This window comes from Hippopotamus amphibius, chromosome 4, assembly GCF_030028045.1.
Source record: "Hippopotamus amphibius kiboko isolate mHipAmp2 chromosome 4, mHipAmp2.hap2, whole genome shotgun sequence".
Classification (NCBI taxonomy): Eukaryota; Metazoa; Chordata; class Mammalia; order Artiodactyla; family Hippopotamidae; genus Hippopotamus; species Hippopotamus amphibius.
This window is the reverse complement of record NC_080189.1, coordinates 182,506,042-182,524,845: the sequence shown is the minus strand read 5'-3', so window position 1 is coordinate 182,524,845 and position 18,804 is coordinate 182,506,042. Positions and strand designations below refer to the sequence as shown.

The 18,804-nt window shown below is 59.4% G+C and overlaps 1 protein-coding gene across 2 annotated transcripts in view; it reads left to right on the top strand.

Moving 5' to 3' along the window:
* Positions 1-18,804, top strand: part of CCDC85C (coiled-coil domain containing 85C) — an 81,348-nt gene that overhangs the window by 47,391 nt on the left and 15,153 nt on the right. For both annotated transcript variants that reach the window (XM_057731120.1, XM_057731119.1), the window contains exon 2: positions 12,383-12,456. In XM_057731120.1, the coding sequence (XP_057587103.1) occupies positions 12,383-12,456 (74 nt within the window). The remainder of the gene's footprint in view (positions 1-12,382; positions 12,457-18,804) is intronic.

Below are 18,804 nucleotides of genomic sequence, written 5' to 3'. Positions count from 1 at the left end.
CTGGGTCACCTGGCCCTGCTGCCTGCATCTCTCTGGGCCCAGGCATGGGAAGGGGCTCGTTCAAGGTCACAGAGTGTTTGGGGCACAGAGGGGACCCATTCTTGTCCCATAATTGTCTGCGAGAGAGTGGTTTCCCACTGCTGTCAGCCTCTCATCCCTGTGGAGCCTTCCCTCTCCGTAGGCTCTTGACCTGCTGCCACTGGACTACTCCCAAGGGATGGGGGCGGCACCAAAGGAGGCTTGTTGCCAGGGATGTTGTGAGGTTTTCCAAAGGCAGCCCAAGCATTGGGACCCAGGGAGGGGGCCTTCTGACATCAGGAGTTTCCAGTGTCTTTTCTGGAGGGCGCGGCCCCGACATTCTTCCTTTTACTTAAAAAGCGCTATTATCAGTATTATTAAGAAATATATAAAAAGCAACAAACTTGGAGAGTAATGAGGCTATTTATTCCACGGCCCACCTTTATCAGGTTGCCAACAATAAAGCATTTTGACACCAGATCCTTTTAAGAAATAAAGTGTTACAGGTAGAGCTGAGGCATCTCGTGTGTCATCTTCCCTGCCTCCCCAGGGAGAGCCTCGTCGGGAGCTCGGTACTTATCATTCTCCTGCACAGATATTATTTCTCTTACAGGTTGTACGTCCATAAACAGTGCATGATGATGCTTTGCAGGTTTTCAGACTTTATAAGTGATGTCACATTAAGGTGTCCCTTGGTTCTGCCTCCCCCGCCTCTCCCCCCATCGTGCTTTTGAGATATGTCTCTGTTGCTACCTGTAACTCCAGTTCATTCGTTTCTAGCTCTGCATAGTATTTCATTGTTTGGTTAAACCACAATTTATCTGGTCTCCCAGGGAGGACGTTGAGGTGGTTTCCATTTTTTTTTTTCACTGCTTTAGCCAGCACTGGGACACGTTCTTGTACCTGTTTCTGCACACCTGGACCGGGGGTCCTTGAGAGCAGATGCATCTTCAGCGGTGGGAAACCGTGCCGGGTGGCTGTCTGATCTGCTGTGCCGGGGCGCCCCATGTGCTGGTCCCTGGTTCTTATGCACTTGCCAATCACACGAGTGATTGCTCTTCACTTTTTGTTGGTCCAATGGCTGAAATTGTCTCATTGTCTTTGTTTGCAGGGGGCTGGTCTACTGACTGTGCTCATGGATCTGTGGTCTGCCGTTGGGCAGGGTTTTTAATGCCCACACAGTCGAGTATGACAGGCCTGCCCTTTATGGTTTGTTCTTTTTGCTTCTTGATTGAGAAATCCTTTCCTACTTGAAAGCTGGAGTTGCTCTTTTTATTTATTTATTTATTTACTTACTTACTTACTTATTTTTGATTTTGGGTTTTGTTTTTCTTCTTTTTTGTTGTTTTTCCTTCCTTCCTGCCTCCCTCCCTCCCTTCCTTTTTGGAGTTGCACTTTTTATTGAATTTGTTACAATATTGCTTCTGTTCTGTGTTTTGGTTTTTTGGCCCCAAAGCTTGTAGAATCTTAGCTCCCTGACCAGGAATTGAACCCCTGCCCCCTGCATTGGAAGGCGAAGTCTTAACCACTGGACCGCCAGGGAAGTCCCGGAATTGTTCTTTTTAACAACAGCTATGTTGAGACAAAATTCACATAGTTAATATATATTTGAAAGTATACATTGCAGTGGTTTCTACTGTATTCACAGTTACCCAACCATCACGATCTAATTCCAGGTCATTTTTATCCCCCCAGAAAGAAAGTCTGTACCCATCAGCAGTCACTCCCCGTTCCTCCTGCCCCTCAGCCCTTAGCAACCATGCATCTATCTTCTGTCTCTGTGAATCTGCCTACTCTGGACATTTCGTATACATGGAATCGTACAGTATGTGGTTTTTTTGTGACTGGCTTCTTTCCTGTAGCATACGTTGTTAAGGGTCACCCCCTTGAATCAAGCCCAAGTTTTAGAGTAGCTTTTTCACGGAGAACTCTCTGTCCTTCTTGGAACTGCTTTCTGTGTGTGGTGTGAGGTTGGGATTGAATTGTACTCTCCCCACCTGCTGCAGTCCTGTTCGTGAAACTCTTCAGCTTCCCCCCACCCACACAGAATGCCACAGGGGCTGTGTGCCAGGCGTGCAGAGCTTCTCCTGGCCCCCGCCACCCCAGGAATCCCTCCACCTTGCTTGTGAGGACTTATTGTTGTTTTTACTGAATCAGCAAAACACTGTCCAGACATGGTGCTGCCGCCAGAGCTAATGGCCTGGAGCCCCCCCTTTCTCTTGCTCCCGAGGCTTTGAGCCCCAGCTCTGCTGCTCACCCACAGGGCGGGGTTCCTGCTGAGGTGTGAGATCTCTGGCTGTACTTCCAGCTGCTCCCCTGCATCTGGGATGGGGATCCCCTGTGTTTGATGATACAGCCACACCTAGACTTTCCGTTTCCTGAGCCTGCTGCACCTGCCAGACCTCCCGTGTCTCCCCGCCTCTGCACGCAGCTGGAATGTGCCCTGGTGTCCTGCCCCCACCCTCCTGCCTCCTCTGCTGGACAGTCAGCCCCATTCTGGCCCAACGAGCTTTTCATGCTTGGTAGAAACATGCATGATATTCAATGATGAAAGCAAACTCCCTTTCCCCCGAAACCAGCAAGGTCTCCACTTGTGGCTGCAGGGGGCTCGACACATAGATTCTGGGGCTCTGTGAATGTCTGCCTGTCCCCCGCTTCCCCCGCCACCTTCAGAGATCTGTCCTCATGTCCTGGCCCGATGGGAGTCCCTGTAGTACAGCTGTGTTTGCAGGAGTTCAGCCCCAGTGAATAGTCAGGGCCAGGCAGTATGGGGTCCCTTGGGGAAGGAGTCCGAGAGGGGGACAATTTGAACAGTCACTGCTCAGCATAGATGAGGGCTCTCCAGCCCGTGTGGACGTTAAAATCAGCTGGAGGACGTTTGAAAGTTACATGGACATCCAGACCCCTTTGCCGGAGTCCAGTTTAGTTGGTTCTAGAGGAGAAGAGATCACATGTTAAAAGGTTCCCAGGGAGCCCGGTGCAGTGGTGGTGAGAGCCTCAGGCCAGGTGTGACTCGCCTTCTGTGTGGCTAGGTGGCCCTGCTGGGGCCTCTGGGTGCTTTCTTCAGCCTCTAGCGATAATTTCCAATCATTCAGAGTGAAATCAGGGTTGGTGGGGGAGGGGACATGAACAGTGCTGACACCTGTGCTGTCACCAAAGCACACAGGTTCATTTCTGGGCCTGAAAATTGAAGGCACATGAAAGGAATACTTTTTTCCCTCTTTCCCCCTGGTTTGAAACAATGGCACGGTTGCAGATTTGGCTTGTCAGGCTTTCCAAGCAGTAGACGGAAAAATGAGTTTGAGTTTTCAGCTTGAGAACACCAGCGGCCGCAGGCGGGTGCAAACCAGGGCGTGTTCTAAATGAGCCGAGTGGACTCAGCCACCTGGTCAGCCGCTTCCTTGAGATTTCAGTGCAGGTTGAATTAAATGCCAGGTGGCCCCGGATGGGCGGTGCGGCGATCCGTGGGGTCCCCGGAGCTGCGTGCGTGGCACACGGAGGGGCAGGTGGCAGCCAGGGGACAGCCGTGCGCCTCATCAGGAGAGGCTGAGTGGCCGGTGTGGGGAGATCCCAATTCTCATCAATGCAGTTGTTCGTTTCTCTCTGTGTCCGTGAATTTTCTTGCCTCTGCAGGCTCAGGGTGGAGAGGGTGGGGTCACGGCCATCCACCTGAGCTGGGGAGGTGGGATTCGAGGTTCCCAGGATCCCACATCTCAGGGCATGGGGGGGGGGGAGCGTGGGAGGGCCTGGGTGTCAGCCTTTTGGACACTTGTGACCCCGTGAGGCCCAGAGACTTGGGGCTTGCAGGTGCCCTTGCTGGGGGGCGGGTCCTAGGGGCAAAAGGGCTGGGAGAACGCTGTCCAGGGTGGGGCTCCCTGGAGCCTGGGCCCTACCTTAGAGGCTGAGTCTCCAGGAGAATTTTTGCTCATGGAGGGGAGGGGAGCCATGGGTCTTCCCAAGCCCTGCCCTCTCTGCCTTGGTGGGTGGCCTGGAGGAGCACCGGCTTTGGGGATGGACACACACACGCACACACACACACACGTCTCGACTTTCAGCCCTACTTTTATGAGTCTGTGACTGGACCAGTCACCGGGCCCCTCTGAACCCTGGTTTCTTCATCGGGGGAACGGATAAAAATTGCTGTGTCTCCCTGATGGAGTCAAGGCTTGGAATGAGCAGGCCAGTTCCCTTGGCGATGTTGTTCTGGGAGGCCCAGGATGATCTTGTGGGAGCCGCTGAGGAAGCTTTGAGGCAGGGTGGAAAGAGCCTTGGCTCTAGACAAACCTGGGTTCACATCCCAGCCCTGAAGTGTTTTCACCGTGCGACTTTGGACTTGCTACTTAACCTCTCTGAGTCTCAGGCTCCTCTGCAGTAAACAGGGATAGTTTGGTGTGAGGATTACGCTGGGGGGTGGGGTGGGGAGGTGCCGGGAGGGTTGGGGTTCTGCTCTGTGTCTGCTGGCACGTAATAGGTGCTCAGTAAAATTTGCACGTGTAAACGGGAAAGAAGTGTCTCTTCTCCATGTCCTGTGTGGATGGGAGAACTCTTTCTCATGCCTGAGGCTCTGGAAGTCATCTCAGAGTTTGCAGCTGGCTGCCTTGGCCCACACACCCTGCAGACCCACCGTAGGCAGCTCGGGTGGGCAGGCCCAGACTGGGGGGGGGGGGGGGGGGGCGGGGCAGCCCACCCCACTCGGCGCTGCCACTGCCAAGAGCTGTCCTCGCAGGAACCTGATGTTCCTCTGATATGCCTCTTCAGCCTTTTCGCCTTCATCCATAAATAATACCTGTCTCACGTTCAGCCTGCACCTCCTGGGGCGGCAACGTATACCAGGAGGCAGATGCTAATGGGTGCCGACTCTGGTCTCCCCATCCTGCCCATCGCAGTCCCACCTCTGTGCCTTTGCTCGCCCTGCGCCCTCAGCTGGGACTTGCCTTCCATCCCCGACCTCTACCCCGGCTTGTCTGCCTGTCAGAGTCCTCGTTCTTCAGTGCTCAGCTCCGATGCCGCCTCCTTCAGGAAGGAGTCCCTGATTTCTCCCCATCAGAGCATCCTTGTTCTCTGCCCCCCTCATCCCTAAGCTGAGCCTCTTCACGCCACCCTTTGCCCTTCAGCAGACGTTGTTGTTCCTGCAGCTCCTTCATTAGTCTGAGAGACCCTCGCAGTAGGGGGCCATGCCCTTGCACGAGCATGTGTGACGGCTGGTCCCGCCAGCGCCTGGCTCTATGACCTTTGGTGGACCCATTTACTCGATGAGCATTCTTTTCCTCCTCTATAGGATAGGCTTTCTGCCGCCCACCTGGCAGGGTCCCTGGGGGGACTAGAGGATTGCAGAGTGAGTACATCGGCCCTCTGGTCGGTGAACAGCTCCCCATGCCCTCCCCCCAGCTAGGTGGGGAAACTTCAGTGTTCCAGGTGCTCCCGTCCAGCACTCAGCCTCCGCTTGCTCTCCACTGCTGATGGGGAGCTCACACCACACTGATAGCCCGGACTGTCCTGAAGTTGGTGACTTTCCTTTCCAGTCCCGGATTTGGGGACCCTCCACTCTGCCAGGATTCAGCCCTTTGGTGACCTTTGCGATTGTGCGGGATCTGGGGAGCAGCTGGGCCTGGGGCTGGAACATCCTCCAAGTCTTTTAAGGACACAGGACCGTTCCCGGGCTCTGCTGGAGCGGTGCCCGGGACCTTACGGGTGGCGGAGGGTGGGATGGGGGGAGACACCTGAAGTGCTCTTTCATCAGAGGTGAGGGCAACAGGAACATCACCCCAAGACCTGCCCAGCCCGGTCTGTGGGCGGGGTGCTCCTTGCTCTGTGTCTGTGCTGGTCTGCTGGAGCTGCTGTAACAGAACACCGCACACGGGGTGGCTAATGAACATCAGGAGTTTCTCTCTCGGGTCTGGAGTCTGGGAGCCCAAGACAAGGTGCCAGCAGATTCGGTGTCTGGGGACGGCCGCTTCCTGGTTCATAGATGGCCGTCTGCTTGCTGTGTCATCACATAGCAGAGGGGTAAGAGAGCTCTGTGGGGTCTCTCTTTAGGGCACGAATCTTACTCATGAAGGCTCCACCCTCATGACCTAATCACCTCCCAGAGGCCCTGCTTCCTGACACCATCTCATTGGGCGTTCGGTTTCAACACGTGCATTTTGCAGGGACACCAACATTCAGACCACAGCACTGTCCCTGGTGCCTGGAGCTGGTCAGAGCTCACTGGGGGTGGTTCCCCTGGTGGCCCTGCCTGTGTGACTTGGCGCATCGCTGTGCCTGTGGAGGGATGGGATACCTCCCCATGGAGGTGAGGTTACCTGTGAGAGGTGACAGCTCCACCACATCCTGGGCAGGTGGGAGGCACGGGTGGAGACTGAGGCTCCGTGGTGCAGAGCGGGGGTGTCTCCTGGGCCTGCCTTGCTGGGTTTCAATTTCCATGGCCTGCAGGTCTGTGCAGCACTCATCTGCCCCCTTGGGGGTCAGTCCTGGGGCGGGGGAGAAAGGAGAGAAGCCCAGGAGCCGACTCACGGGAAGGCAGATGCTCTCAGGAGCTGCTCTCATCCTCTGGGGCAGAGAGGGAGGGAAGCCTGGAATGATGAGGGTGCTTCTGTTTAATGAGGCCTTTCCTCCCCGATGGGGCCCGACGCCACAGCCGACCCCTCTTAATGACGTGGAAGGAGAAGGGAATTGAATCAGCTGGGCTGCGTAGTGGAAATGTCAGCCATCTCACAGCAGAGCCGCTGGGCGTGAGCCCCACTCAGGGGCCCAAGGCGTGGCGTGGCTGCATCTCCTGCTGGTGACCTGCCTCAAAGCCTGCCTGTCCCTGAGACCTCATGGGGACCCCGCCCAGTGAGAGGCGGCTGGAAGGTAGGCAGGGCCGGTGGGGACCCTGGACGAGGCGGCCGCGGGAGTCCGGGCCTGCGTGTGGCTCCGTGTCGCAGTGCCCACCCCCACCCCAGCGCCCCCGCCGCCAGCCTCCGGCTCCCATCCACGGCCTCCTATGCAGAGAGGGAAAGTCGTGCTTTTTCCTAAGCTGTGGCAGACACTGTTGGCTCCTGCCCGGATCCCCACGGCCCTGACCGCTTCCGTGCCCACCGCCCGCTTCACCCGCAGGCACCCGCAGCTCTGCCTGGGAGCTTGCCCCGCCCCTCTCCAGGTGGGCACTCCTGGGGCATGAACACCCCTCTCCTGCCGGGAGCGGCTCCCACCCGTGCGCCTTGGGCAGGTGAGTGACACTGAGGCCCCCAGCGGGTTGACACCCCTCTCATCAGCTCCTTCTGTTCTCCGCCTCACCTCCCCACGCCCCCCGCTGGGCTTCCCGGGGTCACCTCCCATGTAACCCACTTGTACGTGAATCCTTGTCTCACCCAGACTAAGATGCAAGTTCATGGCGAGGTCGGCACGAGACGAGGGCATGAATGCTGTGGGCTGAGGTCTGGGGAACACTTGCCCTGGGCCGCTGGCGTGCTCTGCCCTCTGTGGCCTCGGGGGACACGTCGCAGTCACAGTGCTGTGCTTCTTGCTCTCATTGTCGCTCCTGCTGGTGGGAGCTCGTAGGACTGAGGGTCGACTCCTTTGGGGAAACCTGTCCGACCCACCTGGTAGGATGGTTTCCTATTAGGTCTTTGGGTTTTCCCAAGTGCCTGCTATGTGCTTAGCGGTGAGCTAGGTGGGGTGGGGTGATTGGATATGGCCTCTGGCCCCCGAATTCCTGCAGTTTGGGCCGATGGTGAGGCTGGAGTGACATTGCCTAGCCAGGCAGGGGGCCAGGCCGGGAGGGGAGAAGTGACCTGGCAGCTTCCGGGAGGGCAGAGTGGCCTGAAGGTCAATGCCAGCACCAGGCACAGGACTCTTTGGCAGAGCCAATCGGCGCTGCTGGGACGGGGCTTGCAGACCCTACAGCTCCATGACCCCCACCCACCCACGGGCTGCCCTGGTCTTCCACACACCTGGGAACAAGGGACGTGAGGAGGGGGCATAGGGAGGGCTGATGTTTAGGCTCCTGGGAGTGAGAATGTTAGGGGGAGCTCTGCCCATCCCCCCAGATGGAAGGTGGATCGTGAGTCCCCCAGAATTGGACCAGTGGGCCCTGGAGGGTCAGGGGATGTCCAGGGGACACCTCGGCCAGCCTAGCCAGGCGTCCTTTCTGTACTCACCTCGCTCATTTCCCACCCCCAGCAGTCAAGCCAGGAAATGACGCTCTCCTCCCTGCTGGCTCTATTCCTCATTACTGCAAACCCTGGGATTAATTTAATTACACGCTTGTCTTCAAGAGGCTGGGGCACGAAGGCACCCCGTGGGATTGTGAGTTGCCCGAGGCTGCTGGGAAGGATCGTCCTCCAGGGAGCCAGGCCCTTCCCGGCGTCCCCTGCCCTCCTGCGCTCATCCTTCCCCACTGCAGGGCCCCTGCTCTGACCCCCAGGTGACCAGATGTCTGGCTCCCTGGCTCCTGGCAGCGTGCAGAGTCTGGCTTGGGGAGCCAAGGGTAGCGACAGTGGGGACGGGGTCCAGTGTGGTGGGGGGAGCTCATCTGGGACTTTGAGGAAGCGGCCTTATAGCCTGTTAAACTCTGCAGGATTGGGCCAGCTCTGGGCTGGGCTGGGCCTTGGGAAAGGCCCCCAGAACAGAGCCGGGGGAAGTGAGCAGGGTGGCTGATGGGGCCTGATTTCCAGGCTGTCCTCCGGGCCACCCTCTGCCTCCCTTGACATCAATAGGGAGCTCTGTGATGTGAAGGTACAATCATTTAATCCCTTCTCCTTTTGTTTATAAAGGAAGATTTCTCCCTGTTCTAAAAGGAGATTATTGGAAAATTAACAAGAAATGGTGTGAATAAACTAAAAAATCACCTGTCTCCTTGTGAGCAACACCACGGTCAGAGTTTCCGTGTGCCTCCTTCCTGGATTTATATTTTAATACATAGATATTTTTAAACACAACAGCAATTATACGTGTAGTTTTGTGTCCAGTTCTTTTCACTGGCATTACATGTTTTTCCGTATCATTGAGGAGAGAAACTCTCTTAAACGTCATTTGATGACAAGGGTGTAAACCCTCTGCTGTTGTTGGACACATAGTTGTTTCCAGTTCTGGCCCCTGTATCGCTGTCTGCATTCTCTGTGATTGGGATTAATTCCTTAGAGACATTCCATTGGGAGCACCGCGTGATTTAAAGATGTTTTAAGATTCTCACTTGTTCTTTTGAAATTCAGAAGAAAAACCCAACACACCGTGACGTCTGAAGTGTAGTTCATCCTCTGCAGCCACTTGGGGTTTGGGGCGAACCCCGACAGATGGGCTGAGCGGGGCAGCTCCTTGGTCTGGGGCCATGGACGTGGCCCGTGGGGGTCGTTTGCGGGATGAGGGATGGCCGGCGTCCCTTCCTGTGGTGCTGGCTCTGTCACTGCTCCTTTCCCCCCGTCCTGGGAGGCGGACGTGAGCCTGCGGAGCGGTGGTGAGCCTGGGCCGCCCGCTGCCCAGGGAGGGCGCTGCGCTGCTCAGAGCGTCTGCGGACTCCATCCCAGGCCGTGACTCTGACTGCGGTCTGACGCAGAAGGCAAGTGCTGGGAGCTCCTGGCTCAGCCTGTGGGAATGGCGGGGGAGACAGCACTGCCCCCGCAGCCAGGAGACTGGCGTGCCTTCGGGATGGCCCCGTGGCTCTACAGGGCAGCGCGGGAGTTAGTGACCCAGCTCAGGCCGTTGGTCACACAAGTGGCTGGTCCCTCGCCTGACTTCAGGGCTGTGCCTGGCGGCGCATCCCATGGTGGGGGCTGGCTTGCGGCTGTCCCCAGAGATTGGGCAGTAGTGGGGCGTCCAGGGGAGATGCTTGACCAAGAGCCACGTCTTATCTCAGGGACCTCTGCCGGCTTCTCTCAGTGGCCCGGTGCTCTCAGCTCCTCTCGGAGCGGCCAGACACTCAGGGTCCTGAGCACCGACCTGTGGGGGTGGGCCTGGGTGGTGGGGGAGGGTCTGAAAGGCTGGGCCCTGGGGTCCCTGCTTGCCCGCCAGCAAGTGGGGACCCTGTTCCTTGTGGCCTCCTCATCTGGAAAACGGGGACGATGTCTGCTTGGTCCCTGCAAGGCTTCGAGGAGGCGCCAGGTGCAGGGGCTACCGTGCATCGCGTGGGGTGGGGGTGGGAGTCTGCCCTCGCCCACCAACCCCACCCAGAGTGGGACCACACAGGGCTCGGTGGTTGTCTCAACGTGTAAGGTTGAGGGAGCTGGGAGGGTCCTTGGCGTTCACCTCGTCCACTGGTTTCCAGGACGTGTTCCAGGGAACCCTCCTGGCAGCAGCAGGTGGAGGACACCGTGTTGGGGGGCCCAGGCTGCACGCCACCGCCCTCCCCAGGTTCAGAGGGCCCGGCATCCCCTGAACACTGGGACCCTTCCCGTCCGGCCTGTTTGTGAGGGTGGGTGCGGGTGGGAGGTGGGAACTGCCAGTCACTTTGGGCCAATGATGGGTAAACTGAGGCTGGGGGCTGGCACGAGGCGTGGGCGGTAGTGACCGCCGAGGGCCCCCTGCTTGGGCCCGGCGGGGGTTTATCCAGCGCGGGGCCTGGGCACAGGGTCTGACTGGGAGGCCTCTGGAGTCGCCGCCCGGGGTCCCGTGCCCCCTGCCCGCTGCCCTGCGGAGTGTCTGAAGAAGCCGCTTCGCCTCTGGGAGGCCACACGGCAGGCTCCCCGCAGAGCCGCCCTGCGGTTACCCCTGGGGGTGAGGGGGTGCAGGCTGGCAAGTGGCCTCCTTCCTCTCCGGGAGGCTCCGCATTCCCGAGGGGTGACTGGCGGAGCGCGGCGGGGCCGCGTCGGGTGTGTCATTAGGGTGGGCTGGGCCGCCCCCCGTTCCTGCCCAGGGCGGGGCTGAAGGCTCCTGGGCTTGGTCCAGGGCCGGGTAGACAAGGCTCCTGGGGTCCTTCGAACGTGCTTGGGGGACAGAGTGACCCACAGCTGGCAGGTCAAGGGGCAAACGGACACCTCCCGTAACCGGGGGTGCGCGGGAGGCAGCCGCTGAGCCCGCTGATGGGCAGAAGCGCGTGAAGGCGGCGCCGGGCTCCAGGGCAGGGGCTCGCGGCCTGTGGGGAGGGAGACACCAGCTGCCCCATCCTCACAGGGCACCGGCGGGCTCCCCATCTGCCCGCAGGCTCTGTGGCGGAGGCGTGTGAGGGCCACGTCGTACACGAGGGCCCTAAGGGCCCCGGACTCACCTGGGGCCTTGCTGACTGAGCTGATGTGGTCGCGTGACGGTCCCAGCGTGTCCTCTGGCCGCGCCCAAGCCCCCTTTGCCCCCCCAGGAATGCTAAAAGCCCCGTGAGGGGCAGCGGTGGGGGGGTCAGGGAGCTGGCTTTGGTCGAAAGCCTGGTGCCTTCTGAGATAAAGGCTCAGGGCTGTGATCTGGGAAGCCCTGGAGTCCTGCTGGGGGCAGGGGGCAGGTGGGTGCGGCAGGAGCAGCAGACTGGCCCGGGGGTGGGCAGGGTCTGCACGGCGGGACCTCTGGCCGGGCGCGCGTGGGGGTAAGAGGCGCGTAGCCGTCCCTTACCAGCTGGCGGGAGACCTCCTGGGGGAGGTGCGTCCTGCTGTCACAGAGGTGCTCAGACCCACCTTTCCTCCCTCTGTACCTGCACCTGCTGTGACTGTTTGGTCCCCTTGCCTGCCCTGCCCTGACCCTCCCCGTCCCGTGTCCCACCTCCCTCCTCCCCCTGGCCCCTCTGCTCCATGTCGCCCTTGGCCTCCTCCCAGGCAGCCTTCTTGTCCTGCCCTGGAGTGACTTAGTCATCACTTTTTTCCTCTGAGCCCATTTCCAACCCGATGGGGGGGCGGGGGGGGGGCAGGACCAGAACTGTGGGTAGCCGGGGTGGTGGAATTTCTCCTGCTTCTGCTGTGATTGTACAATGGGGTCAGCGTGGCAGGGGATGGTGCATTTCACCCCCTGCTGCGTTCAGAAACTGGGGACGTGTGGCTGGGGGTGTCTCACTGGCCCAGCCCCTGACGGCAGGACCGGTAGGGGGGTACCTACGTTATGTGGCCCCTCCACAAGGTGTTTATAGAAGTTCTGTGCAGCAGGCAGGACGGAGCGGAGGAAGCCCAGGTGCTGACTTGGCGTGCTCAGGGCCTCAGTTTTCTCTCTGCACAGGGGAGGGCCTCCCTGGACCCTGGGCCCTGTGGCAGGCTGCCCTTGGGTGAGGGTCCCATCAGGGGAGCGTTTGTGAGAACTCTTTTTGGAGGCTGAAGGAATCGGCCCAGGACAAGCTGGTGAGGGAACCCCATATCCCCTTTCTGCAGGTCAGGGAACCCGGGCTCAGAGGCCCACCTGAGGGGGTTGGGGGGGCGGGCTCTCCTGTTGGAGACACTCTGCTGACAGGTGACGTGTCCCCTTCGTATCATTGCAGATCCCTCGTCCACCTACATCAGGCAGCTGGAGACCAAGGTGAAGCTGCTGGAGGGTGACAAGCTCCTGGCACAGGTAGGCTGGCTGTGGGCCGACCACACCCCGAGGGCCAGTGTGGGCCCTGCCACCGCCCGCCGCGCCAGGGCCCACCCTCAGCCCCAGAATGCCTGGGGTTCCCTTCTCCTTTCCCACCCCTAACCTTCCACCTGCCCCCCTCTCCCACCCAGAGTCACCTCCTGGGACACCTGGTTGAGGATGGCCACTGGGCCTCCCTCCATCACAGCCTCCCCCTGTCTGTCCTCCAGTCGTCTGCGAGCCCCTTGGGGGCCAGTGCTGGGCCTGTCCCAGAGGCGGTGGAACACACAGTTGCTGACCACATGGGCGGCTTTGTCCCCCTGCTGGGTGCACCGAGGCTCGAGAGGTGGGCTGGCCCCCCGTCGCTCAGACCCACATGGAAACTTCCCTGCCCCTGCCACGCTGCTTTCTCTCTGGGCTGGGGTCTGCCCTCCTCCCTCCTGCCTGGCCTGAGTCCACAGACAGATGAGGCCAGGCCTCATCCCCGGCCCGTCCGCAGCACAGGGGTGGCTGGTTAGAGGTGGGTGATGAGGTCAGTGCAGGGAGGAGGTGGTGCAGGGTGAGAGGCGGGGGGGCAGGGAGGGGCATCTGTGCCCTTGCTGGGTGTGGCTGGAGCACGGAGGGGGCATGGCTGCCAGGATGAGCGGCCTTGCCCGCTCGGAGCAGGGCAGTGATGGGAGGCTGTGGTCAGCCTGGTTGGTTGGGGTACCTGGGGGCCAGCCGGCTTGGCTGACCCTCCAGCCTCGCTCTCCCTGAACTCGTCCCTGACTGCATCTCAACCTCCCCCTCCCTCTCCGCACCCACAGGCCCGTAAGCGGCTGGTCAGGATGCCCAGGCGTTTCTCTGGGAAGCAGCTCCAGGGAGGGCTCAGCTGCCTGGCCCCATGGCTAGGCGACCAGTGGGCTTGGCGCCACTGCCCTGCTCAGGCACCCCCTCTGCCCACCGGTCCGGTGCTGGGTTGTTCATAGCCCCAGGGGCAGCCCCACGACTGCCATCCCACCTTTCGCCCTTGCAGGGGCTGCTGGAAAGTTCCCTTAGCTCCGCAGGACTCTGCAGAGTATATGGTTAACATTCGGGTCCTCGCTCCTCCGCCCCCCAGGGCCGCCTCACGGTGTCAGGCGGGGAGCCAGGCATTGAATTGCAAGGCCTGTTTTCAGATGTCATGGGTCGGTGTAAAGTGCTGTAAGGGCTCGGCCGCAAGACATGCTGGCTCCTCGGGGCTGGCCAGAGCAGAGAGGGGCTGGGGTCTTGCCTGGCGGTGGGCTCGGGCTCCTTAGACGCGCACACTCCGCGTGGGCCGGTCCTGGTTGCTAAGGAGGGTGTGTGGGGTGGGCTGTGGTAGCTGTCGGCAGTGGTGATGGGGGGCGGGGGGGCGGCATCAGGACTTGAGGGCCTTTGCTCTGGAGCTGGCTCCCATCCAGCGAGCCGGGGAGGAAGTCACTCACTTCAGCCACTGTACAGCAGGATGAAGGCCAGGACCGGGCTCTGGCAGTGGGAGCCTCCGGGGTGTCAGTGGCCTTGTGAGTCTGCTCCAGGCTGGCTGTTCCTTGTGTCACTGTTTCTGGGGAGAAGCAGGTTGAGAGCTTGGACCCCAGATTTGGGATGCCGTTTGCAGTGGTATTCCGTGGTCCAACCAGAGCATGGCTTGTGGTCCTGTTTCCAAGGACAGGGATGGAAGTGTCCCTGTGGCCCCTGCTCTCCTAGGCCACATTGTCCCAGCAGGAAAACACACCCAGTTCCATGGGTGGACTTGGCCTTGGACGTGTGCAAAACCTGCACGTGCTCAGACCGCAGAGTGGTCGCCCCTCCTCTTCCTCCTCCCTCTGGGCACCCTCTGGTCTCATAAGGGAGACCCCCATAGCTGTGTCTGCTTGCCCTGCGCCCACATGTACAGAGGTGGAGGTTGACAGGGGCCCTGTGTCTGGAGCATCAGGGGTGCGGCCGCCACCTGGACAGGGGTGTCTTTGCCTGGTCCCTCCCTGCCAAGCCTGCTCTGACCTGCTCCCAGGGGTCAAACTGGGGACCTTGTCCTGGAGGCAGCAGCAGTAGGGTTCTGTCCCTGACCTGTGCCCACGCCTGGCTCTCTGGACACACATTCATCAGGTGGGGGTGTGGCCTCTCGCCTGGGCCCAGGCTTGCTGGCTGCAGGCAGTTAGATTGGGCTTTCGGGACCCGAACATGCTTTTGCCCGGCTCCTTGCTAGTATAGGAGGAGTGCTGGGAACTCAGAGGCCATCCCGTGCGCCAGTGTTCTAAGTTTCTTGTTTCTTTAGTAAAACTTTTCTTTCTCCCCAGAGGAAGCCTTGTGAAGCTGAGCTGCTCTGGTGATAGCTGTGTGTGCTTGTGTGCGTCATGGGGGTGGGGCAGCCGGGTCCCATTCCTGGTCTCTTCCTCATGAGGACTCTGCTGCTGGGAGGGGGTCTTGCCCAGGGTCTCCCAGTGAGCGTTGTCAGGGCTACACCCAGCATCCTGAGAAGGGGGCAGCCGTGTGATGCTGGGGCCTCGCCCCCCTGCCCCCCCCCGTGCACTGCGTGCCCACCTGCCCTGGTCTCCTTGCTTCAGCCGAGGGCTAGCCCTCGACCTACAGTCTGTAAAAGCACCCAGGGGCTGGGCTGCGGGCAGGGCATCTCCAGGGTCATGCATAGGGCTCCTGCTGCCCCTGCCACCTGCTGCCTCCAGGGCTTGGCCTTGAGGGTGGGTGGTGCCCTGGAGGAGGGCGTTGCTGTTCTGAGCCACACAGGAGATGTGGGAAACAGCGAGAGAAGGGCTTCCCTGGCCTGCTCAGGGCTTCCTGGCAGCAGTGGGCACCTCGCCTGCCTTTGGATTCCTGGGGTGGCTCAGGTGGCACCCGCTTTACGAGGACCCTCGAGCCGCTTCCTCTCCCCTGGCCTCCGTTTGCCGACCTTCAAATGGGCATTCAGTCACTCACTCACTTGGTCTGTAATTGCACCTGCTGTGTGCATGGCCCCGGGGTACAGTGGTGACCAGGCAGAGGCCTGCCCTTGGGGGGCAGTCTCACTCTTGTCCTGCGTCCTTGTCCTGGCCAGTAGGCTCATGTACACAGGGGGCTGTGGAGGATGGTGGAGGTGGGGAGAACTCCGTGGGCAGGGCTTGGCCCGCAAGTAGAGAGCCGGTCTTATTTTGAGGGGGTCCAGGGAAGATGGGGTCTCCGTAGGCTTCTTCCTCCTGGCCTCCTGGCAGTGGCCTTCCCCAAGCACCCCCAGGTGGCCCGGCGCTTGATCTGGGCTCTCTCAGCCCCGTGGGCTGCCTTCTCTTGCTGATGGGGTGTCGGGGTCCTCCGTTTTGGAGCCTGGGCCCCACCTGTGCTGGACTGTCTGCTACTCAAGGACGGGGCTGCAGGGTCCCAGTGGTCACATCTGCGACTCTAGTGCCCAGCTAGACTTGGTGAATGTATCTTGGGGAGCCCTGGCTATACCCCACCCAGTCTCCCAGGCCAGGAGGAGAGGCTGGTTCTTGTCCAGAATAAGGAAGGTCTGCTTAACCCAGGGAGAGCTGCTTCATATGGTAGTGAGTCTTTCATCTTTGGAGGTAATCAAGTGCGGATGGATGGATGGGGGGATGGATGACCATGTTTGGTAATATATTTTTTTAAATTTTATTTATCTATTTTTTGGCTGCATTGGGTCTTCATTGCTGTGCCTGGGCTTTCTCTACTTGTGGCAAGCAGGGGCTACTCTTTGTTGCAGTATGCGGGCTTCTCACTGAGGTGGCTTCTCTGGTTGCAGGGCATGGGCTCTAGGTGTGCAGGCTTCAGTAGTTGTGGCACACAGGCTCAGTCGTTATGGCGCACGGCTTTAGTTGCTCCGCAGCATGAGGGATCTTCCTGGACCAGGGATCGAACCTGTCTCCCCTGCAACGGCAGGCAGATTCTTAACCACTGCTCCAGCAGGGCATTCCCACCATGTTTGGTAATATTGAAGAAGGAGATTGCTGCCATGGGTGGGATTCTGGCCACGGCCTCATGGGCTCTGGCTTGTGAGATTTTATGATTCTGGCTCCTAAGTCTTGTCAGTGGAATCTAATTGCACAGAAACCTTCAGCTCTGTGCAAAGTGGAAAATCGGCCTTTTGGTGAAAAGCGGGGGAGAGCAATATTACTCTTTTGAGTATCTTCCGGTGATGCGGCTTTGGGGTTTGGGTGGGAGGGCAGAGAGCTTCCATGGATTCCCGTTCCCCACTGCCCACCCCCTCCCCCCATGGCCTCTATTTAACTCTAAAATAGCTTTAATTAAAAATGTGCCGGAGTGTTCACAGGCTAAATTACTGTATTGCAGTTCGTATTTTCTTTCTCATGTCGGCTTTAAAATTTCATCAACACAGCTGCTTCCTCTGCGATGACTCATCTGGAGCCCAGTACAAGATATGATTTTTCCCGTGGATTCTGCGCCTGGCCGGGCTGGGCTGGGGGGGCCGCTGTAATTGACGCCCGGGGCCTCTGCTCTGTCGTTCACTCCGTTCACTTCCCTGCTGGGCTGATCAATGAAGGCTCCGCGTGTGCCCAGAAGCCAGCTTCACAAAAGAGCAAGAAGGAGGCGGGGCAAGAGCGGCCCACCATCTGGGGGAGCAGAGGCGGTGGTCCAGGCCCGTGGCTGCGACCGGCTCTAGCCGGCCCCCCTCCTCCTGGCCCCTGTGCCCGCTCTTCCCATCCTGCCATGCCAAACAGGGTCACTGAACACTCAGGTCGGAAGTGACCCCAGGATTTACTCCAAGCACGGATGGGGAAATTGAGGCCTGGGTGGAGGAGGATTTCCTGGGACAGGTGATGGTATTAGTTTGCTCAGGGCTGCTGTAACAAGAGAACCATCCCCCTGGCGGGGGGGCGGGGTGGAGAGGGGCTTAAGCAACCAAAACGTATCGCGTGTGTTGTCTCGCGGTTCTGGGGAGCGTGGGGGTCAGCGGGTCCGCATGTGAATTTGATTGGGACACATTTCAACCTGTAGCAATGGTGGTGTGGACCTGATGGTGTGAGAAAGTGGGTTTGGGCCCCGGAGGAGTCTGGCTGCAGATGATCCCCGCTCCAGCACTCACTTGCTGTGTGGCTTTAGGTGAGGTACCTCGTGTCCTGGTGCCTTGGTTTCCTCACTTGTAAGACAGGGATGACGGTGGGGCCCCCTGCAGTGCTGACCGGAACCTGGGGGGGGCGCCCTGGGCAGTGCCTGCCCTTCTCTCCTTTTCCTGGTCTTGGGAGCCTGGGGTTTTCCGTGGTCTGGCAGACCACGCCCATTCATCTGAGCTTGGTCCCTGATGAACTGCTCCGTCTTGGCCTCTGTCTGAGTTTTGAACCATCCAGGCCTCGGGACTGAGAAACAGTCCGCTACCATCTGAGCCCACTGCTGGCACCTCAGTCCTGCTTCCTGCGTCCCCAAGGAGGGTTGTTCTGATTGGTTGGTTCTCTAACCCAAGCCCCGCGGAGATGCTGGTCCCATGGTCTGTCCGTGGTGGTGGTTCTGCTCGCCGGCCTCTTCTGTGATGTGCTGCTTTGTTGACGGGCTCTGGGCATCCCTGCTCCGCTGGTGTCTGGGGTTGGTCATCACGTCCTCGTCCCCTCTGTCCCGGGTGATGTGGTCTCCAGAGGGCTTAAACTGCTTCATTAGCAGAACCTTAGGACCAGTCCAGCCTCTTCCTCAGCCAGGGAGGAAACCCTTTCCATCATCTGAGCAGATGATCAGTCTATCAACGTGAGAGAGTAGGAATTCCACCTCTGTTCCCTATGCCTGAGGCTTAACCAGTGTCCACTGTGAGCCAAACACTGGGTGGTCACCCTGGTAAGAGGCCAACCCCAGAGCCAGGGGGCCTGGTTCAAATCCCCAAAGTGCCTCTTATGAGCTGGGTGGCATTGGGCCAGTGGCTTCACCTCTCTGTGCCTCAGCTTTCCCATCTGTAAAATGGGGGCGCTAATGGTGCCTGCCCCAGGATTAAAGGGCAAATCACGGAAAGCACAGAGGGTCAGGGCCTGCTGGTGGTAAGGGTCGTGGGTCAGCCACTGTGACCTCACCTGTGGGCCATCCCGCCACTGAGTGTCCCTCTGGACCCCACTGACATGCAGACAAATAGACTGGGAAGTTGGCGAGTTGTTCAGATCTACTTAGTTGCAATGGGATTTGGATTTTGCAACATCTGTAAGGTCCCCCACCTCCCTTCACAGAGGTCATGCAGCCTGTCCCTCACTCACCTCATTGGAGCAAGTAACGATCCTGCCAGGGGGCCCGTGAGGGGGCGATGGTCATTGTGGTTGAGACCTGGTCCGAGTAGTACCCGTCTGCCACAGGCTTTGTGGTCCTGGGCAGTACACACATCCGGGCTTGAAAAATGGAATTTAGGACCCGAAA